Source organism: Anomaloglossus baeobatrachus, chromosome 2, assembly GCF_048569485.1.
Source record: "Anomaloglossus baeobatrachus isolate aAnoBae1 chromosome 2, aAnoBae1.hap1, whole genome shotgun sequence".
Classification (NCBI taxonomy): Eukaryota; Metazoa; Chordata; class Amphibia; order Anura; family Aromobatidae; genus Anomaloglossus; species Anomaloglossus baeobatrachus.
The window spans coordinates 259,974,594-259,990,266 of NC_134354.1; the positions used below are offsets into that span (position 1 = coordinate 259,974,594).

The following is a 15,673-nucleotide window of genomic DNA, read 5'->3' on the forward strand; positions in this document are numbered from 1 at the left end:
CTGTCTATGATTAGTCAGTATTATAACACACCTCCAGTGAAAACTATCTGATAACACACTTGAAATATAACTTTATAGGTGCCAAATACTTTGTCAATATCTGCGCAATGCCTACGAGACGGTTTTTCAGCTCAGGAGACCTACGGCCAGTCCGTGCATCACATGGATGTGTGAATGCAGCCTTAGGCATATATAGTTTTTCATCTAGAAAAGTAGAACCATTTTTTTTCTCACTTGTCATTTGTGTGCTGTCCGTATGCAATATTTTTTTTTCTCATACCACATACAGTATTCTGCTACAGATTGGTAATGTATGAGTAAAAAATGGATGTCACTAACATAGTCCGTATGGCATCCAATTTTTTTATTGCACACAGACTTGATTAGGTAAGTCTTGTCCACTTGCAACATTTCCTCATCTGTACTTGGTTTGAACAGTCATTCTGTGCTGACCGAGTCCCTTTAATCACCCCCTAAAGAATATGCGGTTTTGGAGATGTTGTCATCCAGTTCTCTACCTATTATAATTTGACCCTTTACAAAACAATCAATTTAAAACAACTAACAGGTAAACTACATTTGTACGGAATGAACATCTGATATTATTACGATTTATATGTATACAACCTAAAAAAATCAAATATATACCTGAGGTAGTGCTCGGATTGAAGTGATGCCACGCTCTGACTGGTTCGCTTTCACGCTGTATCCATTCCTTCTAGTAAGTAGATGTAGACAAGCTAATAACCGAAGATGCCTATTAAACCCATCAGAAACACCCATGTTTCTTACAGGTGGCGCTCTAAACAATGCAAAACCAAAAATCCAAGACTGTGCAACAAAATAATACTCCAGCGGTTTGCTTTGTGCATAGTGTTTATCTGAAGAGCCATTGGTTTTTTGTTCCACTGACAATGCTGGACTTTCCAGAATATCTATAATGTCATCCAGCTCCTGTGCAGACAGTGCTTCCATCCGTTTCTGGGGGGAAAAAAAAAAAAAACAAAACAAGATTTACTTTTGCATTATCGGAGCAATTTTGACATTCTAGTGATGGGGAAACAGAATGGTTTGATCCCTTCCTTTTTCGCTATGGTATTTCCAGAAAGACGAGCAAAAAAAATATTTCTGGAAATGAATAGAGTGAGATAAAACATTTCCACCTTTGCTGCTCAGGTTTCATTTTTACAATGTTCACTGTATAGTAAAAATTACATGATGAAGCAGGTCACCAGGTTACACAAATAGATATCTGCAAGCACATGAGAATGGTGTACTTTGAAAATCCATGTCAGTGCTGCATTTTAGGAGTATAAAATGATCAATTTAATATAAGACAGGGAAATATTCCTAAGGGATTATGCAGCCATTCTGACATGGATTTCCACAGTAAGTACACCCGCCTCACCAGCTCTGTGAGATCTAACACACACATGTGGCTTGTGTTGCTATAGTCTGAGACCCACAATGTTTAACACTAGAAGTCCCAGGAATTTCGAGCTCCATAGGGTTCCAATAGTAGAAATGTCAAATGACCCCTCTCTGGGACTTCTAGTGTTAATTGATCTGTGAGGTCTAAGTTTGTTTTTTTGTTTTATTACTTTTTGTTAGCATTTTGGTGTACATAATGTTTTGGGGGAATCATGCTTCATTTTATGGGATAAATAATGTGATTTTTGTGTTGGTATTGTTGGACATTCGTGGTACAAAATTTGTATTTTTTTTTTGTTTATGGAATGGGAAAAATTACTTTAATTCTCATTAAAAAAAATAATTCTTTTTTTTTAATTTTAACTATTTATGAATGATGTGCAGCATGTCACCACTGCACAACTAGTGGATTCAGTAGCTAGAGAACTGTAGGATGAAAACGGTTAGTTACAGTTAGGTCTATAAATATTTGGATTGTGACACAAATTATGGAATTTAAACTATTTATTTACCAAAACATATTCAATATACAGTTATATAATAAATATGAGCTCAAAGGGGTGGTCTCAAGTCATGCAGTGTGATGGCAGGGGCATGCATAGCTTCCAATGACACTGGGTCACTAGTGTTTATTGATGATGTGACTGAAGAAAGAAGCAGCCGCATGAATTCTGAAGTGTACAGAGCTATACTTTCTTCTCAGATTCAACTGGATGCAGCAAGGTTGATTGGATGATGCTTTACGGTACAGATGGACAATTACCCAAAACAGACTGCAAAAACAGGAGTTTTTTAAAGCAAAGAGGTGGAATATTTTGCAAAGGCCAAGACAATCACCAGATCTTAACCCCATGGAGCATTTCACATGCTTAACACAAAACGTAAAGGGAACCTGTAAGGTCCAATATGCACCTAGGACCACGAGCAGTTCTGGGTGTATATTCCTAATCCCTGCATATCAGTCCCTGTATACACTAGCATAGATAAAGGGATCTTTAGAAATAGTTAAGTCTCTAAAGATCATTTTTCGTATGCTAATGAGTGAGGGGACTAGTCCCCTGGGCGTTAGTTCCTCTGGGTAGTTAGCTCCCTTAGCATATTAGTACTCCCCTATAGGCGTGCTAACATGCTAATTAATGCGCACCATCAGAGGATGATCTCACTTCTCCGCTGCCATCGCCGCCTGACACTGGATTTCGGCTCAGTGCGCATGACCCCAGAGTTTGGGTCATGCGCACTATGAAGCCAGGTGTACATGACCTGGCTTCAAACTAAAGTAGTGCGCAAGACCGAAACTCCGGGGTCATGCGCACTGAGCCGAAATACAGTGTCGGGCGATGATGACGACAGAGAGGTGAGTGAGATCATCCTCTGACGCTGCACATTCATTAGCATGATAACACACCCACAGGGGTGTACCAACATGCTAATGGAACCGACTAGCCAGGGGAACTAACGCCCAGGGGACTAGTCCCTGCCTTCACTCATTAGCATACCGTAAAAAATCTTTAGAAATACTTTCTCTAAAGATTTATTTATCTATGCTAATGTATACAGGGACGGTTAGGCAGGGAATAGCAGTATGCACCCAGAACTGATCGTGGCTCTGGGTGTATATTGAACCTGACAGGTTCCCTTTAAGGTAGAAAAGATCCACAAACAAGCAACAACTAAAGTCAGCTGCAGTAAAGGCTGGCAAAGCACCACCAAGGAAGAAACTCAGCATTTAGTGACGTCCATAGCTTCCAGACTTCAGGCAGTCATTGTTTACAAAGGATTTTCCACAAAGTATAAAAAAAGAACATTTTATTTATGGCACAGTAAATTTGTCCGATTCCTTTTGAGCCCATGGAATGAGGAGGCTTTGTAGAAAAGTGATTGCAATTCCTAAACTTTTTATAGGATACTTTTAAACCTGAAAGTCTCCACTTCAATTGTATCTGAGTTGTTTCATTTTAAATAAATAGCCATGCAGAAGCCAAATTACCAAGACTCTGTCACTGACCAAATATATCTGAACCTAACTGTATGTACAGGGTAATTTCTTTGTTCTCTACACATTCCATACTCAAAGCAAACTTTTAAAAATCCTTACCTTCCACTTTATCCATGTTCTCTTGATGACAGAAGCTGCCTTCTTAATTTTTTCAATGTGCTTTCTTGTAAGCCAGCTTCTGATTGCTGTGTGGATGTAGAACAGTGATATAAGGACATAATATTATTTAACTACGAGCTGGATAAGAACCAACTAACTGTTATATTACTTTACCTGCTTGGATAGTTATGGCTGCCCTTCTTTGTCTGGTCAGTTTTCTATGTCTGTATTGTCTCCAACAACGCTGAATAATTAATGCCCTTTCAGAAAGTGCTCCTGCTCTTTGTTTTTCAAGTACATCTACCTGATAAATATTAAATAGGATTTCTGTAATAAACAGATCTTATATGTATACAAGAGAAAAACGGGACTTTTCTTACCATAAAGTGTGTCAGAAATACTTTTGTGGTGCCGCAGTGTGCTAACGTATTACTTGATGGATGCAGTTTTGACAAAACCACTTGCAAAATGTTTTGTGATTTGAGCCGTAATTCATCCTCATCTACAACTAGCGTATCTGCAAGTAAGAAAGAGTTGTGCAATTAAATAATGTAATAATTGAATACAAAAAAAGGAAAAAGAAATACCGTATATTTTTGTATAAATTTTCTATAAATATTAATGAGTGAAAGTTACAATAAAAGCGCTAATAATATTATAGTAACAGATATATGGATTAATAACAAGTGAAGGATTATCACTAAAGTACTGGACAAAAGTAGAGATTTGTTAGCAACCATCAAAGTTCCATGACTCAGCTCTGATGTCCTGCAAATATTTTCTATCATAAAGAAAGATGGTTTGAAAGAAGAACGGTCATTAGGTCAAAAGTGGCCATTGGTGCTCTTATTTTATTTAGTCTGCTTCCAATTATTCAGATTTTTTTTCTTTTTAATCCCCTTAACAACTGTGGACCGAAACGGTACATCCTAAGCCATTGAGTTGTAATCACCGGCGGTTGCTGCGGGCAGCCAGTGGCGATTCCTGCACATGTCAGCTGATTTGAACAGTTGACATGTGTGCCTCACACATCCACTCATGCCTGTTAACCCCTTGAATCTCACTGTCAAAATGTGACAGAGCGATTTAAATGCCCGCTGCGTTAAAATCTTCACTCACCCGGCCTCATCGGTGGCACTGTAACGTGATCACTGTGAGCCGATTGTTCTTTCACTTTATCTACAAACCCTGAGTGCTGGATTCTCCTATAAATTTCTACAATAATAAATGTGAGCCGATGGTTGCCATGGAAGCTCAGGGTCATGTGATTTCACCCAGTCAAGTACTGCCAGTAACAAGAGGGCAGCATTTCTTGTGATCACAGCTGTATACGTGTGATCGACAGAAATGAATAAGCGATCAGACTGCTGATCCTTATAGTTCCCTAGGGGGACTGAAAAAATTAAAAGTAAAAAAAAGTTTAAAAAATAAAAAAAACTAAAAGTTCAAATCACCCCCATTCGCCCCATTGAAAATTAAAGGGTTAAAAAAATATCAATTAATCTGATCAGTAAACGGCGTAGCGTCAAAAAAATTCCAAACGACAAAATTAAGTTTTTTAGTTGCCGCAAATTTTGCGCAAAATACATAACAGGCAATCAAAACATAGGATCTGCGCAAAAATGGTACCATTAAAATCATCAGCTTGAGACGCAAAAAAAGTAAGCTGTTACTGAGCCCCAGATCCCAAAAAATGAAAACTCTACGGGTCAAGAAAAATGATACAAAAACTGTGCCACGTTTTTGGACAAACTTCTGAATTTTTTTTAACCCCTTAGATAAAATTAAGCTATACTCGTTTGGTGTCAACGAAACTCATACCGACCTGAGGCATAATAATGACACATCAGTTTTACCATACAGTTAACACGGTGAATAAAATATCCCAAAAACAATCATGCAATTGTACTTTTTTTGCAATATTTCTGCACTTGGATTTTTTTTTGCCATTTTCCAGTACACTATATGATAAAACTTATGGATTTTTTTTAAAAGTACACTCGTCCCGCAAAAAACAAGCCCTCATAAGGCAACACTGACCGAAAAAGAAAAAAGTTACGACTCTCGGAAGAAGGGGAGTATAAAAAAAAAATAAAACCAGAGAATCGGCCGGGGGTGAAGGGATTAAATCCGCCATAAGGTTCCAGAGATGTTGGCCTTTTTTTACACAATGCTTATTGATATTGTAATTACCAAGGGGGTGTCACAGGGTAATAATGCCAAGCAGCCTAAAGACATGCCCTAGACAGAGAATCCAGCTACCAAGCACAAAGGTAGAGTAAAAAAAGGAGAATTTTAAGTAATGCAAAATTGTATAACATATTATTGTGCAAGTAGCCTCTTCAGAAAGAAGGAGAGCACCAACTCTAGTGCTAGTCTTTGGATGTAGCAATCCTAAAATATATTATCGATCCTTTAAAAGGCAACCTGACAGGTTCTTCATACCTCCCAACCCACCATCATTTGTCTATTCCTTTCTAAATAGCCTGCATAACAAGACCTTTATCATTTCTGACACATAAACAGAGGTTTTAAAAAAGGATTTTTAAAGTCGATTTTTAATATGCTAATTTCCTTTTGGCAAGTCGATGGGGCATTTGTTTTCCTATAATAGTTGTCTCACTCAGCATGGTATGACGTTACTGTGGGTGTGATAACATGATTTGCAAGAGGCAGTGTCCTCGCATTGCGCATGGTGGAAAGAAAAGATATCGGCTTCTCCATGGATGTCAGCTTCTCTCTTAGACATGTGCAGTGCACCTTTGAAGTCAGGAAGCTTACACCTGGTTTCAGAGGTGAAATGACGTGCAGGCAAGAAAAATGCATACATACAAATTTGCAGAGGCCTGGCGACGATACTAGCTATTGCAAATTAGGCCTATAGGGGCATGATTACATGTAAAGTTGGACAACTACAGTAGTCTGGGGAAGCAAAACCCCCCTCGACTAGTCAAACGGAAATGAATATTAGCATACTAAAAAGAACTGTAAAAAACACTTATTTTTTAAGAATTTTAACCCCTTTTATTATTCAGCGTCATTGTCTCATTTGAGATTCATATTACATTGTGCTGTCCTCTCTCTGCTATCCATAACATATGATTACTTACATTGTTTAATATACTGTACTTGTATATACCAGGACTTGTTTTCTTTCTCTGCACCACGTCATGACCCCATCTTTTATGTATGCTTCTATTATGACTCTTTTTACTAATAAAATATTTATTTTAGGCTGCGGCCATACGGGCATTAATGCGAGTCAGTCGTATGACACTCGGCCCCCGCTGTGCTGGAGTGTAAGCCGAGGATCATGCCACTGTGATGTGATCCTGCAATGACAGCACAGCCGCAGAGGAGGGGGTCAGGCACTGCGGAGGAGAGGGAGGGAGTAATCTCCCCATCTCCTCCATTGTCAGCTGATGCGATTCTCTAAAAGGAACTCGCATTACACTGGTGTAATGCGAGTGCAATGTGATGTTTCTCTCGCACCCAGAGACTTGTATGGGTGCGCGTGAAAACAAAATCGGACTGCACCCGCAGCATGTTGCGATTGTTTTCTCGGTCCGATTAAGGCTGATACGAAAAATCTTTCAGGGAGCTGGCCCCTAGAGTAACATAGGTCCGGTTGGAATGCGATTTTTCTATCGCATTCCACTAGCTCCGTTTTTCTTGCCGTGTGTGCTTACCCTTAGGATGAAACTGAATCACAAGGGTCTATGTTTTTTCTTTTTTGCATTTATGAGTATTGACCCTAAATTATGTAACGGCCGTATTAGCCTATTATTTAAGCAAATAGCCTCCTCACACATGGAGAGTATTGACTTTTAGGATTGCTACTAGTACTTACATGATGTGGCACTAGAGCCCCTGCTCTCTTCATATATAAATAGGCTATCACCATAGTAGTCATAATAAATTCAACTATTTTAACTATGTGAGTTGTTTATTAATTTTACACACATATAGATATATCACCTATTAGATATTTTATATTAGCCCTTGCATCAAACTACCCAAAAGTGTTAAAAATATGAAAAAAGGAGACGGAAAGGAAAACAAAGGATGGAAGGATAAGTGTGCTATAGAGGTTCTGTCACTTTCCATAAATGTAATTTTTCACCTGGCCTAAATGCCGTTGTCCTCCTGAATCCTATGCTTTTCTTGTGTTCTTGTACCTCATCATTCCAGAGAGTCTTTTTAGTCAAGTGGGCATGGTTATTCACTCTTCTCTGTGGGTCTCCTTAAGAACCACTCCCAACTGGCTAAAAAGACTAGATTTCTATACAGGAAAGAGGGGGCAATATTTCAGGAATGGAGAGGCACAGGAACGACGACAGATTGAGACGAGCAGCGACATTTACACCACATACAACAAAAATGAGTACCGTATATACTGACACAAAGTAACAACTCACAACACCAACTGTTACAAGTTTACACTACATATAAGGTAGATAATTACCTTAGTTTAATTCACTTTTATAAATCCAGAGTTGCAGACAGTAAAGTGATATCCACAAGAAGGAGACAAAAAGATGTGAGAAAATAGTGAAGATGTGAGAAAGACAGCTAATAGGAGAATAGGTACTGTATATATGTATATATATATATATATATATATATATATATATATATATATATGTATATATATATATATATATATATATATATTTAATCTTCACTTTCCAGTACATCCTGGATTTGATACATGAAGCTGTGAAGATACTATAGGTATAATCTCTCTTGGCTGACAACTATTCCTCCAAACCCCCAAATACATGCATGTCCAGCTTGCCTTTCCTCCAGAATTTTTGCTACCGTTAGTCTAATGTGTATCGTAGCTTTGTAAAAAGTCTATCAGTAATTTTGATAGTTCAAAAATGCTGGCAATGCAACACATCGGAAGAGAAAAACTAGTGCAAACAAGCATACCTGAGGTGATGGTCATACAGGATGCATTATTGAGAAATAAATATTTTATGGTCGCTGGAGTCTGCCAAGGTGGTGTGTGCAGCATGTATGCATGCTAGAGATCTCTGCTCTTGTATGGCCTTACTTCATACTGAATACTGGTATTTAAAGGGAATCTGTCAGCAGATTTTTGCTACCTCATCTGAGATAAGCATGATATAAGCAAAGACACCCTGAATCCTACAAAGTATCACTTAGTTTGTTGGGTGCAGCGGATCTGACACAGAGTTTTTAAATTTAACATGCAACAGAGCTGAGAAAGCTAACCACACCCACACCAGACTCTCCAAGTACAATGTCTATAGACAATGAGCTGCTTATAAAAGGAGGCGGTGTGACGGACCAGGGCTCACGCACTGGTGTAGTCTGTGGTTTGTGCACAAGTATTGCACTACATGCTGCACTATTTTTGATATAAAAACTAACAGAGCCCCTGACAGAAAGCCACAATGTAAATATATTGCTGCCAAGGCTATGTTCATAAGATTAGCAAATCAAGAAAATCGACAAAACAAAAGGGGCATCATTTTATCCATACTCCTGGGCACATATCTATGCACAAAGCTGTTTTTGCAATTGAGTTGTTGTATTCAGTCATCCCCTTACATTTGGCACATATCAGATGAGTAGGGGATCTCACAGTGCAGCCTTTAAACGTTTGCTAAATTAGGACTATTCTTGCAATGTATTTTATAACTTCATAGATGCTCTAAAAGATAATACTGCAAAATATACACTGCAACCATTTGAATATTAGTTTACATGATATCCCAGTTGGCAAATTACCTTGACTTGTGTTTTTTCTCATTTTTTTCTTTTCCATTGCTATACTATGCTTATAAGATGTAATCACCTCGTAGCGTTTTACAAAGCTTTGGAAAGAAATCCTAAAAGATAAAGGAAGATTGATAATGTCAGTACTGTTCAATGTCCAACAGTTGGCAAAACAAATTCATAGAAGGTTCAGCTTTTAGGGAAAGGGAATATGTCACTAAGGTTTTGCCACTTAATCTAAGAGCAGCATGATGTAGAGACATAGAACCTGATTCTAGAAATGTGTCAGTTACTGGGCTGCTTGCTGTAGTTTCAATATAATCAGCAGGTTTATCAGCAGGAGATTATCATTTAAGGACTAGTAATCATGCTGCCATGTAGTCCACCTAATTCATGAGCTCTGTATAACCCCGTCTACACCAGTGAATGACAGATTTCTGCCTATGCAAAGTGTACATAGAAACCTGCCAACTGCAGCCCAGCAAGTTATACATCACTGGAATCAGGATCTCTAACCCTACATCATGCCACTTTTAGATGGGGTAACAACCACTTGGTGACAGATTCCTTTAATTACGAATACAATTTTGGCAAAGTCACATTATTCAAACGTCACTTTATGTGGTAATAACTTTGGAATGCTACAACATCTCCCAGTGATTCTCAGATTGTTTTTTTTCTGACAGTGATAAATTTAAGTTGATATGTTTTGTGTCTTTATTAGAAAATATCTGAAATTTGAGAAACATTGAAAAAAAAAAATAGCCTTTGTAAAAAAACAAACAAAAAAACCCCACATGCTTGTTTTTGGGCATTACCATTTACTTCAGCAACTTTGTTATTTTTCTGCTGACAGAGCTGCATGTGGGTGTGTGGCTGGATAAGAGATGGATAGATAATTGAGGGATAGATAAATAATACAAGGATGGATGGCTAGATAATAGATAGAGAATACATACAGTACAGACCAAACGTTTGGACATACCTTCTCATTCAAAGAGTTTTCTTTATTTTCATGACTCTGTAAATTGTAGATTCACATTGAAGGCATCAAAACTATGAATTAACACATGTGGAATGAAATACTTAACAAAAATGTGTGAAACAACTGAAAATATGTCTAATATTCTAGGTTCTTCAAAGTAGCCACCTTTTGATTTGATTACTGCTTTGCACACTCTTGGCATTCTCTTGATGAGCTTCAAGAGGTAGTCACCAGAAATAATTTTCTTTGTCGCTCCATTGGGAGACCCAGACAATTGGGTGTATAGGCTATGCCTCCGGAGGCCGCACAAAGTATTACACTAAAAGTGTAAAGCCCCTCCCCTTCTGCCTATACACCCCCCGTGCTCCCACGGGCTCCTCAGTTTTTTGCTTTGTGCGAAGGAGGCAGACATGCACGCATAGCTCCACAGATTAGTCAGCAGCAGCTGCTGACTATGTCGGATGGAAGAAAAGAGGGCCCATAACAGGGCCCCCAGCATGCTCCCTTCTCACCCCACTCTTGTCGGCGGTGTTGTTAAGGTTGAGGTATCCATTGCGGGTACGGAGGCTGGAGCCCACATGCTGTTTTCCTTCCCCATCCCAATTAGGGCTCCGGGTGAAGTGGGATCCTAATCGGTCTCCAGGCACTGAGACCGTGCTCCATCCACAGCCCCTGGGGATTCTGCTGGATAAGGAGCCGAGTATCGTCAGGGACATGGCCCTGCTACTTTGAGGTACTCTGTGTCCCCGTGGGGACCGCGCACAGAAACACTCCAGCATTGCTGGGTGTGTTAGTGCGCCGGGGACCGCGGCGCTGACCGCACTTGTGCCATCACACGCTGCAGCGTGGCTGGGTGTGTAGTGTATTGGGGACTACCGCGCTGACCGCCGCTGCCATTGTTATACATGCGGCGCGGCTGGGACTGTTAGTGCGCCGGGGACATCCGCGCCGACCGCGCTTATACGGCGGCCGCGCTTATAACGCTAGTCCCCGGCTTTTGCGGCCTAGTCTCATTCTCTTCCCGCCCCCAGGCCTGCCAGTCAGGGGAAGGGCGGGACGCTGTACAGAATGTCAGCACTGAGGGCTGGAGCATGCTTTGCATACTCCACCCCCCTCACTGTGCACAGTGGGGCACCAGTTTCCCGCACTTTCTAGGGCACGCCCACGGCCCCCTCCTCTCCTCAGGACGCCGGCAGCCATTCCTGTCAGCTCTTCTGACGCTGGAGAGGGGAGACAAGCTCTGGGAGACCCAGGCAGGGATTCTGGTGGCCACACAACCGCTTTGAGCGGTCCGGTAAGCAGCACCTCAGGTGCTGGCCCCACTTGTGCAGAAGTGTACTATAGATTATATGATTATAGGCTATACTTTACACTGTATAGTGCACGGTTGATTTTTGGCTATATACCCTCCTGGGTTGCTCAGGGGAGACAACAGCATGGCGCCCACAAGAAGCAGGGGTGCCAAAACACAGGCTTACTATGCTGCCTGCGCCGCATGTACGGCTTCACTACCGGCAGGTTCCACTGACCCTCATTGTGTGCACTGCTCGGCCCCTGTGGCACTTACTCAGCCGGAGCCTCTGCTAAGGGTGGCCCAGGGGGAACCACCTGCTAACACTGTCCAGGTGACAGGGACGGAGTTTACAGTTTTTACTAATGGCTAAGATACTAGAAGCTTTGCAGTCCAGACCGGTATTTCAGACCATGGGCACTGTGGAGTCATTGCCCCCTGGTTCCCCTCAGTTGGAACAACCATGTCCTCCCGGGGTGTCTCATAGATCCCAGGGTGAGGTCTCTGACACGGACCGCAGTCCCAGACCGCCTAAGCGAGCTCGCTGGGAAATTCCCTCGACATCATCACATTGTTCAGGGTCTCAGCGGGAGGACTCTCTGTATGATGAAGCGGAGGTAGCTGATCAGGATTCTGATCCTGAGGCTGCTCTCAACCTTGATACTCCTGATGGGGACGCCATAGTGAATGATCTTATCGCGTCCATAAATCAAATGTTGGATATTTCTCCCTCAGCTCCTCCAGTAGAGGAGTCAGCTTCTCAGCAGGAGAAATTCCGTTTCAGGTTCGCCAAGCGTACAACGAGTATGTTTCTGGACCACTCTGACTTCAGAGAGGCAGTCCAGAAACACCGGGCTTGTCCAGATAAGCGTTTTTCTAAGCGCCTTAAGGATACACGTTATCCCTTCCCCCCTGACGTGGTCAAGGGCTGGACTCAGTGTCCCAAGGTGGATCCTCCAATCTCCAGACTGGCGGCTAGATCCATAGTTGCAGTTGAAGATGGGGCTTCACTCAAGGATGCCACTGACAGACAGATGGAGCTCTGGTTGAAATCCATCTATGAAGCTATCGGCGCGTCTTTTGCTCCAGCATTCGCAGCCGTATGGGCACTCCAGGCTATCTCAGCGGGTCAAGCGCAAATTGACGCACTCACACGTACGTCTGCGCCGCAAGTGGCTTCCATAACATCTCTAACGTCGGCATTTGCGTCCTACGCTATTAATGCTATCCTGGACTCTGCGAGCCGTACGGCGGTTGCAGCCGACAATTCGGTTGCAATACGCAGGGCCTTGTGGCTCCGGGAATGGAAGGCAGATTCGGCTTCCAAAAAGTGCTTAACCGGTTTGCCATTTTCTGGCGACCGTTTGTTTGGTGAGAGATTGGATGAAATCATCAAGCAATCCAAGGGAAAGGAAACATCCTTACCCCAGGCCAAACCAAACTTACCCCAACAGAGGAGGGGACAGTCGAGGTTTCGGTCCTTTCGGGGTGTGGGCAGGTCCCAATTCTCTTCGTCCAAAAGGCCTCAGAAGGATCAGAGGAACTCCGATTCATGGCGGTCTAAGTCACGCCCTAAAAAGGCCGCCGGAGGTGCCGCTACCAAGGCGGCTTCCTCATGACTTACGGCCGCTTCATACCGCATCCTCGGTCGGTGGCAGGCTCTCCCGCTTTTGCGACACCTGGCTGCCACAGGTAAAAGACCGTTGGGTGAGAGACATTCTGTCTCACGGTTACAGGATAGAGTTCAACTCTCATCCTCCGACTCGATTCTTCAGAACATCTCCGCCTCCCGAGCGAGCCGATGCTCTTTTGCAGGCGCTGGGCACTCTGAAGGCAGAAGGAGTGGTGGTCCCTGTTCCTCTTCAGCAACAGGGTCACGGTTTTTACTCCAACTTGTTTGTGGTTCCAAAGAAGGACGGGTCTTTCCGTCCTGTCCTGGACCTAAAACTGCTCAACAAACACGTAAAGACCAGGCGGTTCCGGATGGAATCCCTCCGCTCCGTCATCGCCTCAATGTCCCAAGGAGATTTCCTAGCATCAATCGACATCAAAGATGCTTATCTCCACGTTCCGATTGCTCCAGAGCATCAGCGTTTTCTGCGCTTCGCCATAGGAGACGAACACCTTCAGTTCGTGGCACTGCCGTTCGGCCTGGCGACAGCCCCACGGGTTTTCACCAAGGTCATGGCTACAGTAGTCGCGGTCCTCCACTCTCAGGGACACTCGGTGATCCCTTACTTAGACGATCTGCTGGTCAAGGCTCCCTCTCAAGAGGCATGCCAGCACAGCCTCACCGCTACTCTGGAGACTCTCCAGAGTTTCGGGTGGATCATCAATTTTCCAAAGTCAAATCTGACACCGGCCCAATCGCTGACATATCTTGGCATGGAGTTTCATACCCTCTCAGCGATAGTGAAGCTTCCGCTGAACAAGCAGCGTTCACTACAGACGGGGGTGCAATCTCTCCTTCAAGGTCAGTCACACCCCTTGAGGCGCCTCATGCACTTCCTGGGGAAGATGGTGGCAGCAATGGAGGCAGTCCCTTTCGCGCAGTTTCACCTGCGTCCTCTTCAATGGGACATCCTACGCAAATGGGACAGGAAGCCGACGTCCCTCGACAGGAACGTCTCCCTCTCTCAGGCAACCAAAGCTTCCCTTCGGTGGTGGCTTCTTCCCACTTCATTATCGAAGGGGAAATCCTTCCTACCCCCATCCTGGGCGGTGGTCACGACGGACGCGAGTCTGTCAGGGTGGGGAGCAGTCTTTCTCCACCACAGGGCTCAGGGTACGTGGACCCAGCAAGAGTCCTCACTTCAGATCAATGTTCTGGAGATCAGGGCAGTGTATCTTGCCCTGAAAGCGTTCCAGCAGTGGCTGGAAGGCAAGCAGATCCGAATTCAGTCGGACAACTCCACAGCGGTGGCTTACATCAACCACCAAGGAGGAACACGCAGTCGGCAAGCCTTCCGGGAAGTCCGGCGGATTTTGATGTGGGTGGAAGCCACGGCCTCCACCATCTCCGCAGTCCACATCCCAGGCGTGGAAAACTGGGAAGCAGATTTTCTCAGTCGCCAGGGCATGGACGCAGGGGAATGGTCCCTTCACCCGGACGTGTTTCAGGAGATCTGTTGCCGCTGGGGGATGCCGGACGTCGACCTAATGGCGTTCCGGCACAACAACAAGGTCACGGCATTCATGGCACGTTTTCACGACCACAGAGCTCTAGCGGCAGACGCCTTAGTTCAAGATTGGTCGCAGTTTCAACTCCCTTATGTGTTTCCTCCGCTGGCACTGTTGCCCAGAGTGTTACGCAAGATCAGGGCCGACTGCCGCCGTGCCATCCTCGTCGCCCCAGACTGGCCGAGGAGGTCAAGGTACCCGGATCTGTGGCATCTCACGGTCGGCCAACCGTGGGCACTACCAGACCGACCAGACTTGCTGTCTCAAGGGCCGTTTTTCCATCTGAATTCTGCGGCCCTCAACCTGACTGTGTGGCCATTGAGTTCTGGATCTTAGCGTCTTCAGGATTATCCCAGGAGGTCATTGCCACTATGAGACAGGCTAGGAAACCAACGTCCGCCAAGATTTACCACAGGACGTGGAAAATATTCCTGTCGTGGTGGTCTGCTCGGGGTTTTTCTCCCTGGCCATTTGCCTTGCCCACTTTCCTGTCCTTTCTTCAGTCCGGATTGGAAAAGGGTTTGTCACTCGGCTCCCTTAAGGGACAAGTCTCTGCGCTCTCTGTGTTTTTTCAGAAGCGCCTGGCCAGACTTCCACAGGTACGCACGTTCCTGCAGGGGGTTTGTCACATCGTTCCTCCTTACAAACGTCCGTTGGAACCCTGGGATCTGAACAGGGTGCTGATGGTTCTTCAGAAACCACCGTTCGAGCCAATGAGGGATATTTCTCTCGCACGCCTTTCGCAGAAAGTGGTTTTCCTAGTAGCAGTCACTTCACTTCGGAGAGTGTCTGAGCTGGCAGCTCTGTCATGCAAAGCCCCCTTCCTGGTGTTTCACCAGGACAAGGTGGTTCTGCGTCCGGTTCCGGAATTTCTCCCTAAGGTGGTATCCCCCTTTCATCTCAATCAGGATATCTCCTTACCCTCTTTTTGTCCTCATCCAGT

At 43.8% G+C, this 15,673-nt stretch overlaps 1 protein-coding gene across 1 annotated transcript in view; it reads right to left on the reverse strand.

Moving 5' to 3' along the window:
- The window catches only part of MYO19 (myosin XIX), a 175,034-nt gene that overhangs the window by 12,491 nt on the left and 146,870 nt on the right, over window positions 1-15,673 (reverse strand). The window contains exons 19-23 of the mRNA XM_075335795.1: window positions 9,287-9,387; window positions 3,907-4,043; window positions 3,701-3,830; window positions 3,527-3,612; window positions 649-981 (exon numbers count right to left, since the gene is read on the reverse strand). Coding sequence (XP_075191910.1) covers window positions 649-981; window positions 3,527-3,612; window positions 3,701-3,830; window positions 3,907-4,043; window positions 9,287-9,387 — 787 coding nt within the window. The remainder of the gene's footprint in view (window positions 1-648; window positions 982-3,526; window positions 3,613-3,700; window positions 3,831-3,906; window positions 4,044-9,286; window positions 9,388-15,673) is intronic.